The sequence below is a fragment of the Xyrauchen texanus genome, chromosome 19 (genome assembly GCF_025860055.1).
Source record: "Xyrauchen texanus isolate HMW12.3.18 chromosome 19, RBS_HiC_50CHRs, whole genome shotgun sequence".
Classification (NCBI taxonomy): Eukaryota; Metazoa; Chordata; class Actinopteri; order Cypriniformes; family Catostomidae; genus Xyrauchen; species Xyrauchen texanus.
In genome coordinates, this window is record NC_068294.1 from 44,286,619 (window position 1) to 44,297,876 (window position 11,258).

Sequence of the window (11,258 nt, forward strand, 5' to 3'; positions counted from 1 at the left end):
GTTAGATTAATCGATGCATCGAAAAAATAATCGCTAGATTAATCGTTTAAAAAATAATCGTTTATCCCAGCCCTAATTGACACCTTTGGGAAATTATCTCTAACAGCTGTTTGTGTTTGCAGTGAGAGCTGGGAGGGATAAAAGGGCAGTCCGAACCGCCGGAGAGAGAGAGAGAGAGAGAGATGCACACAGAAGCCAAGAGTTTGGATGTTAATTAGTGTGCTGAAAAGCAATCTTTTGTGTGTTAGAAAAAGTGTGTAAAATAAAGACAATAAGCAATAGACCTTGACACAGTGGTACCAGAACCCGGGAATTAGGAGAAAGAAACGCCATCATGGAGTCCTCATTGCTGGCCGAACAACGAAGACCCTCGCCGGTATCCGCCAAACCCAACATCAGTCTATGCTTGAGCTACGCAGGGAACTGGAGCAGTGGTTCTAGATGCTGTTCCAAGCTCAAGCAGAGGACTGTCAGGTGCTACGGAGCTTTCTACATCCGTAGAGTTCTTCAGCTGTGACCCCGGGCACACCCATGGCCGTGCCCATCATGCTGACCCACATGGGAATGCAGGACGACCTGGAGGCTTTCACCGAGCAGCCAGTGGGTGATCTGTCCGGGGTACTGCGGCTGTTGTCCGGTTAAGTCCAGCTCGAGGCTCAACAACTTCCTACAAGGACTTGAGGAAGGCCATCCTGCAAGGGGTCGGTCGCAGCCCAGAAAAACATCGGCAACACTTCCGCATTCGCTCAACAGCTCTGTGACACCTGCCGAAGGTGGCTGCTGGCTGAAGAATGCGGTGCTGAGGAAGTGCTTGATCTGGTGGCACTAGAAATGTTCATCTCCCAGCTACCGAAAGGAATGGCGTAGTGGGTCCAGTGTCACCACCTGGCATCTCTGACAGGCTGGATGGGTCCCCGGCCTGAGTCGGGCGATTAGGGTATGTGGTGATGCGTCCGTGGCCAAGCGACGTCTGTGGAGAGCGAGGCAGATAGAGGAAGTACAGTAGGAAGAACGCACACAGCAGCCCAGTGTGTGTGTGTGTGTGTGTGTGTGTGTGTGTGTGTTCCTAGCCCCCGCTTCCTCCAAGACTAAACAAGAGACCTTGTCACACTAGAGTGGCCATATTTTGTTCCTGCAGTTTAACCACGGTAAATCTTGTGGTTACTATGGTTTTGCTACAAATATCTTTGTTTAACTATAGTTAATGTAGTCAAACCATGGCTAAAGCTATTGTGGAGGAACCCAAAATAATTGCGAGGCAATACAAAAGTTACTGATAAGCATGCTTGAGATGAAATATGAGAGAAAATACATCAACGAAAAATGTAGGTCAATAATAAAATCTTTATCATGTAATTTCCAATCAAGCTGTAATTTAGTGGCAAAAGTATTTAATTGTGTGTGTTTAGCATGTATAAAATGCTAGCCATTAGATAAGCAAGACAAAATCGGCCATTTGATTCCAAAAATGTTTAAAATGTCATTTCCACCATTGAATGTTATCAAACTCGATACATCATTTGAGATGTGATAGAAAACGGAATTTGTTGGTACAGACAAAATGTCAGAAATCTCGTGTCTATTTTTAGACATCGTTAGTAGAGAAATTAAATAAGCTAGTTAGTGTGAAAAGAGTTTAGTTAGCTAAAAATCCACAGGGCTAAAAAGTGCCCATAGCTGAAGAAAAACCCATCTGTGTCTATTTCAGTGCCAGCCAAATTCAATTTATACCACTGATCTGCCAGATAAAACCTCCTTCATTCTCTCTGCTTCTTGTTTTCCATCCATCATCCCTCTCTCTCTCTCTCTCTCTCTCTCTCTCTCTCTTTCGCTCTTTCTCAGACTGTGGAAGTCATGAGAGAAGATCAGAGTTCATATTAATCATTGATCAAAGGTCCCACTTGCTGCCGTTAGCGATCTTCAGTGTCTGTGTGTGAGTCTGAGCAAAGGCAGTCTAGATAGTTGCAGCGTTCTCGATATATAGGTTGCCAAGTGTCCAGTATACCCATATCAGCTGTGCTGGTGCAATGGCTGGATTCGACTGTTTACTCACAATGTTTTGCGTCCACTCGTCTGTGTCTCTTACTTTGTCCCTCATTCTTCCAGCATTGAGTTTGTGGGGCATAACAGAGAGTTCCCTGCATGGAAAAGGACACAAACTGTGGCTTCAACCGCTCAACCAGACTCGGCTGCAGATTGGGACCTTCCCAAATGGGTTCCTGTGGGGTGTAGGAACCTCAGCTTTCCCTACCGAAGGGTCCTGGGATGCAGATGGGAAGGGAGAGTCCGTGTGGGACCACTTTACCCATCGTTCCCAAACAGACGGCACTCGGATGGATACGGCGGACACAGCCAGTGACAGTTACGTTCAGTGGGAAGAGGATTTAAAATCAGTTCAGTACCTGGGAGTGAAATTCTACGCTTTTTCTCTCTCGTGGCCACGGCTTTTTCCGGATGGCAATGCGACGGCGAAACCCAACGAGGCTGGAGTCCAACATTACCGTCGCTTGATCGGCAAATTAAAAGAGCTTCACATGGAGCCTGTGGTGACTTTGTTTCATTGGGATTTACCGCAAGTCTTGCAGGAGCGCTTCGGAGGCTGGCTGAACCAAAACATGGTGGGCATTTTCGCCGACTACGCCACATTTTGTTTTAAAACGTTTGGTGGAGAAGTTCGTTATTGGCTCACGATGCATAACCCCTTTCTGCTCGCCGTCCAAGGGTACGGCAAGGGGGTTCATGCTCCGGGGGTGACCGGAAACCGCGCTGGCCATTTCATCGCTGCACACAACCTCATCAGGGTGAGTTTGGGTTCAATAGGTCAGAGGTCAGCAGTAAGGTTCATTTTTCACCCCTCAGTTGTTAAGAGTAAATGCAGAAATAATGCAGCCAGATTTTGGGATCACCATTAACTCTGAACTGCAAATCGTCCCTCCTTTTATTTTAAAAAGCAATGGAGGTTACAGTGAGACACTTACAATGGAAGTCAATGGTGTTTATTATTTGAGCTGTTAAGTTGTTTAAATCAACGTTTTAGGGTTTTCCGCATTACGTCGTAATGGCACCGAAGTTGTACAATTGTATATACTGTAACTTTACACAGAAAGGGTTGGTAAGTGATTTTATCACACTAAAATCCTGTTTACAGTCTTTTAACGTTTACAGATTTATCCTTTTTTTTTTTTTTTAAAAGGAGGGACGATTCAAAATGTATTTTTGTGGTCATCAATATTATGCCAAGAAAATATTTACCCCCTTGGGCTGCTGTATGCAATTTTTCACACTCTAATTTAAAAGCTCACCATTTCCACATACTGTGGACTAATTGCAAAAAAATTGTCACATTTTTCAGAGAACCACCCATATAAAATAACAAAGACTCCATTTATTAATATATAATATTGTATGTGTTTTTTGTCCTAACTTTGTAAACATGTAATTCTGGTTCTGTTCACTCTACCACACTTTGAAAAGTCTCATTTTATTCCACTAGGTGTCAGAAAACACACAAAAAAATATTATTTTCTCGATCACATTCCATCACAATATACAGATGTGAACTGTAGGGGGCGCTCTAATGCATCTAATGCATGTTTTCTAACGCAACACCCTCATTATTTCATTGAATATCTCGGCCTCTGAGTGGATTACAAGCTCAATTGAGGTGTCATTATAAAATTTTATCATCAATAGTTGAAAACATGTTTTTCTGATGATTTGATTGCATGCATTTTCTGGATTATTCACGCAAGCAAGCTCACAGACAAGTAAACAATGGCTAATTTTTAAGGTAAAAGCAGACATAATTTTTTAGCTATTTGGGGCTTACAGCAGCAATGATCGACTCAGAAACGAGACGTTTGTATTTAATGACTTACAGAAATCATATTTCACTTTGTGATTCTTTAGAAAAATGTTCGAACTGTCGTATTAGGGCAGCTAAATAAATGGTACAGTCATGTTCCTGAGTGTGAGAGCTTTCATTTGATATATGACTTCTTATAATCACCATTTATGTGCTATGTGAAGGACTTTTATTTTGATATAAATATTTCTACCACATTACCTCTAGGGGGCGCTTGTTTTCAACACGAATGTTTTGAAGGCTTATTTTGTTATTTTAAGTAACATAAATGCAGAACTGGTGGTTATCTATGAAAATACTTCATATGTCTGGCTTATTTTTATGGAGTTTAAGGGGTTAATATTTTGTATGCAATATAAATATATACTTTTTCTTTTCATTTTGGTGTGCAATATTCATCAAATGAACACTGTTACACATTATTTTCATTAAAAAAAAAAAAATCAGTATGTTCAAAAAATTGATAGTTCATCCAAAATTCATAATTTTCTCGCCCTTGTGTCGTCTTCTGAAGTCATCCCATACTTTTGTGTGAGGAACAGACACAAGTATAAATCGTTATTCTCTGAAAAGCACTGGATAAAAGTGTCAGCCAAATGTACAGTATTCATATAATTGGTGTCTCTCTGCAGGCGCACGCAAAAGTGTGGCACATTTACGACAAACACTTCAGACACCATCAGCACGGCAACATTTCCATCACGTTGGGCTCTCATTGGGTGGAGCCTTTTCAGGGTCAGGCCACACCAGCCAATGTGGAGCTCTGCCAGAACTCCATGGAAAATGTGATTGGCTGGTTTGCCGAGCCCATACACGGAAGTGGCGATTATCCGGCGTCCCTGAAGGTGTCGAACCGTAGTGTGATCCCGGAGTTCACCCCAGAGGAGAAGGTTTGGGTGAGGGGCACCGCAGACTTCTTCTCTTTGGCGTTTGGGTCGGAGACTCAGAGTGTGGGTCATAACCTGGCACAGTTTGGGCAGAGGGTGGGGCTGGAATTGAGGAGTGTTCTGGTCTGGATTCAGCAGGCGTACGGGGATCCGCAGGTGCTAGTGGCAGAGAGCGGCTGGTTCTCAGACGTGTCAGAAGGAGTCGAGGACACTGTGGCAATTTATATGATGAAGAGATACATCATACAGGTGCTGCAAGGTGTGTATGTGTTCATGCATGTCTTTTAAGCCCATTTACACCTGAAACGTGTCATTCTTTAAATGTTAAAATAATAAGCATTGCAACTGAATGTGTAAACAATTACAAGTAAGCTGTTTACTGCAAAAAAATCATTTTCTTACTGATTATTTGTCTTGCTTTCCAGTTAAATTATTCTTAAAATAATGTACATAAAGTTTCCTTAGAAGCAAAATAAGGGGGAAACAAGGGGGCCTGAGTTGCTCAGCGAGTATTGGCGCTGACTGTCACACCTGGAGTCGCGAGTTTGAATCCAGGGCGTGCTGAGTGACTCCAGGCAGGTCTCCTTAGCAACCAAATTGTCCCGGTTGCTAGGGAGGGATGAGTCACATGGGGTAACCTCCTCGTGGTCGCTATAATGTGGTTCTCGCTCTCGGTGGGGCGTGTGCTGAGTGACTCCAGCCAGGTCTCCTTAGCAACCAAATTGTCCCGGTTGCTAGGGAGGGTAGAGTCACATGGGGTAACCTCCTCATGGTCGCTATAATGTGGTTCTCGCTCTCGGTGGGGCGTGTGGTGAGTGACTCCAGTCAGGTCTCCGTAGCAACCAAATTGGCCCGGTTGCTAGGGAGGGTAGAGTCACATGGGGTAACCTCCTCGTGGCCGCTATAATGTGGTTCTCGCTCTCGGTGGGGCGTGTGGCGAGTTGTGCGTGGATGCCGCGGAGAATAGCATGAAGCCTCCACATGCACTACCTCTCCATGGTAACGCACTCAACAAGTCACGTGATAAGATGCGCGGATTGACGGTCTCAGACGCCACTGAGATTCGTCCTCCACCACCCGGATTGAGGCAAGTCACTACGCCACCACGAGGACTCAGAGCGCATTGAGAATTGGGTGTTACAAATTGGGGAGAAAATGGGAGAAAACCCCTTTTGTTTTAAGGGTAAGGGTTGGGTTAGGTTTAGGGGTAAGTTTAATAGTGTAAGTACAGATGTAATTAAATGCAGGTACTTTAAATGTAAGTACAACTCAACAACACTCAAGTACATCCTGTAATAGGTACATTGTGTAAAATACTTAAAGCTGCACTATGTAAGTTTTTGTGGTTAAAAATGAACAAATTGTCATTATTGATTGATAACATAAACAACCAGTGTTCAAAACAATGTCCTTATCTCGATTCACTACGGTAAGCCTATAAAAATATTTGCGTTTTGAGCTGTCGGGTTCGATTTGGCGTGAAATCGCTGGCTTATGACGGTCATCCTTGCGTCATTACGTCGTATATATATACACAACAGTTAGTTCCGGTCCTCAAATCTGATTGGACGAGAGACGTTCCATGAGCACTGATGGTGTGACGCTTCACTGTGTGTGTCACTCCACTTGTGTTCCTGCCGTTCTAAACTAAAGTGTAAGAGTAGTGCAGATGTGTGAAGAGCTGCTGTTTGTCTTTTTGTTTTGACATTAAATAGCAGGTGGCGGCAAAATATATTTTTTGTGTGTAATATGAGCCAGTTAGTCAGTGTTTACATTCATCAGCACTATGCGATCGCTCGTATCACTACTGCACTACCAAAGCTGTGAAATCACTTTAAACAAACAACTTCAGCATTAAGGCTCATCACAGCTGACAGACACAACAGACTGATGATTACACAATGGGGGCTGTTAAAAATGGCGGAGGACATTGTGGTTTCTATTGTGATCAACCCTTGTGCACCGGCTACCGCGAAATAGATAGAAATACCCCCGCTTGGATGCTATTTTTCCCTCTGAGAAAGCTGATCTTCAGAAAGCATCTCTGCTTGAGTGTGACAACAGGTGATCACACACGCACTGTCTCTCTCTCTCTCACTCACTCTCTCTAACTCTCTCTCACTCGCTCACTCACTCTCTCTCTCACTTTCATTCTAACTCACTCTCTCTCTCTCACTCTCTCTAACTCTCTCTCACTCGCTCACTCACTCTCTCTCTCACTTTCACTCTAACTCACTCTCTCTCTCTCTAACTCTCTCTCACTCACTCTCACTCACTCTCTCTCACTCACTCTCTCTAACTCTCTCTCACTCTCTCACTCTCACTCACTCACTCTCTCTCACTCTCTCTAACTCTCACTCTCTCTCTGTCTCTCTCTCTCTAACTCTCACTCACTCTCTCTCTCTCTCTCTAACTCTCTCTCACTCACTCACTCACTCACTCTCTCTCACTTTCACTCACTCTCTCACTCTCTCTCTCACTCACTCTCTCTCTCTCACTCTCTCACTCACACACACATATCTTTGTTTATCCAATAACTTGTTATAAACAGCACAAGCCATGATACTATTTCTGAAGTGACATTTTTTAATTACTAACAAAGTCTTGGACGCATCATTTGTTTTGAACCAGCAACGGCAGATTCTGAGGCGCCACGTAATAAAGTAGTTCCATGCACAAATACGTTTTATGTCAGTTTTTCCTCATTTTTAAAAATGTACGTGTTCATTGAACTGTTGTAAGCAATATAACACTCGCAATCGTGCTATATGGCCCTAAATCAGCACTGCTGTGATTACCTATGGCACTCGTGCATGCGGCCGAATCACAGCAGTGCTGATATAGGGCCATATAGCACTCTTGTGATATTGCTTAAATATATATATATATATATATATATATATATATATATATATATATATATATAATGATCACACACAGGCAAAGCTCAAATCACGAGATTCATCCGCCAGAAGAGCAGTGCCGAAACACGACTAACGTAAAGTGTTCTTCCGCAAATTGCTTGCAGTTTTAACTTTCAACCACAGATGTCGCTATAGAGCACAAAGTCACATAGTACAGCTTTACACGTACATAGTAGTTAAAGACAACATTAATATAAAGTTGCTCCTAGTTTTTCTTGTGAGATTTCTATGAAAACAAGACAAAAATACTCTTACTTTCTGCACTTTTGAAATAGAAGTATCCATCCATCCATCTTCAACCGCTTATCCGAAGTCGGGTCGCGGGGGCAGCAGCTGCAGCAGGGGGCCCCAAACGTCCCTATCCTGAGCCACATTAACCAGCTCTGACTGGAGGACCCCGAGGCGTTCCCAGGCCAGTGTGGAGATGTAATCTCTCCACCTAATCCTGGGTCTTCCCCGAGGCCTCCTCCCAGCTGGACGTGCCTGAAACACCTCCCTAGGGAGGCGGCCAGGGGGCATCCTTACCAGATGCCCAAACCACCTCAACTGGCTCCTTTCAACGCAAAGGAGCAGCGGCTCTACTCCGAGCTCCTCACGGATGACTGAGCTCCTCACCCTATCTCTAAGGGAGAAGCCCGCCACCCTTCTGAGGAAACCCATTTCGGCCGCTTGTACTTGCGACCTAGTTCTTTCGGTCATGACCCAGCCTTCATGACCACAGGTGAGGGTAGGAATGAAAATTGACTGGTAGATCGAGAGCTTTGCCTTCGGCTCAGCTCTCTTTTCGTGACAACGGTGCGATAGAGCGAGTGCAATACCGCCCCTGCTGCCCCGATTCTCCGGCCAACCTCCCGCTCCATTGTCCCCTCACTCGTGAACAAGACCCCGAGGTACTTGAACTCCTTCACTTGGGGCAATACCTCCTTCCATACCTGGAGTACGCACTCCATCGGTTTCCTGATGGCCTCAGATTTAGAGGTGCTAATCCTCATCCCAGCCGCTTCACACTCGACTGCCAAGCGATCCAGTGAGAGCTGAAGGTCACGGAAATAGAAGTATACATGATATAAATCTGATTTATTAAAACCATTATACATGTTCACATCTTTGCATCTGTGCTTTCTCAGCTGTTTCCATAGACGGCGTGAATGTGTTTGGATTCACTGCCTGGAGTCTGGTGGACGGATTCGAATGGATTAAAGGTTACAGCGTGCGAACGGGACTGTTCTACATCGACTTCAGCCGACCCGAGCGCCACAGACTCCCAAAGACCTCCGCACACTTCTACAGACAGGTCGTTAAGGACAACGGCTTCCCTGCCGACAATGACTCGAAAAGCATTGAGGGTCGATTCCCGTGTGACTTTCATTTTGGCGTGGCTGACTCAATATTACAGGTGATGAGAGAAAGCACCTCCCCAAATCTAAAGATTATTGGTGAAGACTTTGCATTGATTTAAAGGTGCACTAAAGGGATTTTACAGCTTAAGAAGAGATTCGTATTTTTGATCAGTCGGTTTAAAGTCTAACTTGTATTTCTCAATGTGTTTTTTCAGGTACATCTGCATCCGTTCTCACCGCAGTTCACCGATCCTCACCTGTACCGCTGGAACTACTCCGGTGATGGAGCTCTCAAACCCATCGCCGGGATCATGCTTCACACTCGAGGGGCGCAATGCACTGACTTCCTGTACATTCAACGGCACCTCTTCCTCCTAGGGGTCACCGGGTCATCGCACTACCGGTTTGCCCTGGACTGGACCCAACTCATGCCCAACGGTGACCTGGCATCAATAAATTCTGAAAATGTGAGGTTCTACTGGTGTGTGCTGAGCGAGGTGCGGAGGAGAGGTATCCAACCCGTGGTGACGCTGTACAGTCCTAGAAGAAGCTCACCGTCGCTGGGCATTCCTGAACACTTGCATGCTAACGGTGGATGGAGAAATGACAGCACTGTTGAGGCGTTTGTCAAGTATGCAACTTTTTGTTACCGCGAATTTGGTGCCTTGGTACCGGTTTGGATCACGATTAACGAACCGAATCGGTTAACAGAATTGTACAGTGGAACCGCGGAAGACAGGCGAACTGTAGCACGGCACCTGTTGACGGCGCACGCAAAGGCATGGCGTGTTTACGACAAGCAATTCCGGCAGCAACAGGGGGCGACTGTGAGCTTTGCGCTGCACGCTGATTGGGTGGAACCAGCCAATCCGTTCTTGGAATCTCACAAGGTGGCCGCACAGCACTATTTGTCTTATGAACTTGGCCGTTTCTTGGATCCTTTGCTTAGCGGTGGCGATTCGAGACTACACGAGGGCCGTGGCAGTAGTCGCATCTCTCTGATTGGCTTCTCGGATGACGAGAGGGCGGAGCTTAAAGGGGCAATGGATTTCATCGCTTTGAATCACTTCACAACTCGTTTGGTGGCGCCGCAGCGACCTCCGTCACCTCGGAACCCAAAGCCGTACAAACCACTGAACCAGGACCACAACTGCTCTCTGATGACCGACCTCACCTGGCCGTCCTCACATTTGGGTCAAGCCGTGGTGCCCAGGGGCCTTCGCAGGATGCTGGGCTGGGTGAGGAATCGCTATGGTGACGGCTGTCCTATCATTATCACGGCATCAGGGGTGCATGACCAAGCGTCCTACGATGATCAGCTGAGGCAGAGCTATATCAGAGACTACCTGCAGGAGGCGCTAAAAGGTGAGTCGAAATCACAATATTATGGTTTGTTGTCAGAAGCCCATTTCCAGATATAAAGCAGATACAGAGCAATAGTAATAGATGCTTGCCTTAACAAATGGCAGTAATGAGATAATGAAACATGTCCTAAATGTGTCTAAAAGCAACATTAAAGATTAAATCGCCACATTGCAGAATGCTAAAGCGTTGGTGTGTGCGGTGTGCCACTGATTTATTATTTATCTGTACTACAAGTACAGCACACTGTAATCAGCTGCTTCCTCTGAGGTCAAACCTCTGGGGTCAAAGGTCACATTGCACTGATTCTATCTTCAAACAGCATTTAACACATTTAGAGTGTGTTTATGAGTGAACTTTGAGTTGGTATGTGCTCACAGGGCACATGGCCGTCATGTGGATCCTGAATGATTCATGAAAAGCTTTATGTGCTTTTACAGTGTCTGTGCAGATGTGAGTCATATTCACTGCATGCGTGTGTGGCCTGACAGATTATGTGCTAAACTAAAGCTAAGCTAAAATACGCCCTGGTTTTGTAAATATTGTAATAAACAGTGTTATGTTTTATATGCAGTACTCTACTTGACATTTTCCAGTAGTGTGAGAGAAGCTCATCTGTTTCCAAAATAGTGTTGCTTTTCCCAACACGTAGCGGTTTGGGGTGACAAAGCGTTATTTTGTATCATTTGAATCACATGAATCATTTGAGTGCATGCACAGGATTTTATTTTTGTTATTTTTTTGTCGTGAAATATTTAATTAAATACTGCTGTTTATTGCTATGCTTTCCTTACATGCGTATATAAGCCAGACTCAGGGCTGGACTGGTAATCTGGGATACTGGGCATTTTCCCGGTGGGCCGACGCACTTTGGAGCCGA

The 11,258-nt window shown here is 44.9% G+C and overlaps 1 protein-coding gene across 1 annotated transcript in view; it reads left to right on the forward strand.

Moving 5' to 3' along the window:
- The first annotated feature begins 1,953 nt into the window (after nt 1-1,953).
- The window catches only part of klb (klotho beta), a 12,528-nt gene continuing 3,223 nt past the window's right edge, over nt 1,954-11,258 (forward strand). The window contains exons 1-4 of the mRNA XM_052149465.1: nt 1,954-2,801; nt 4,498-5,011; nt 8,804-9,072; nt 9,232-10,381. Coding sequence (XP_052005425.1) covers nt 2,028-2,801; nt 4,498-5,011; nt 8,804-9,072; nt 9,232-10,381 — 2,707 coding nt within the window. The 5' untranslated portion in view covers nt 1,954-2,027. The remainder of the gene's footprint in view (nt 2,802-4,497; nt 5,012-8,803; nt 9,073-9,231; nt 10,382-11,258) is intronic.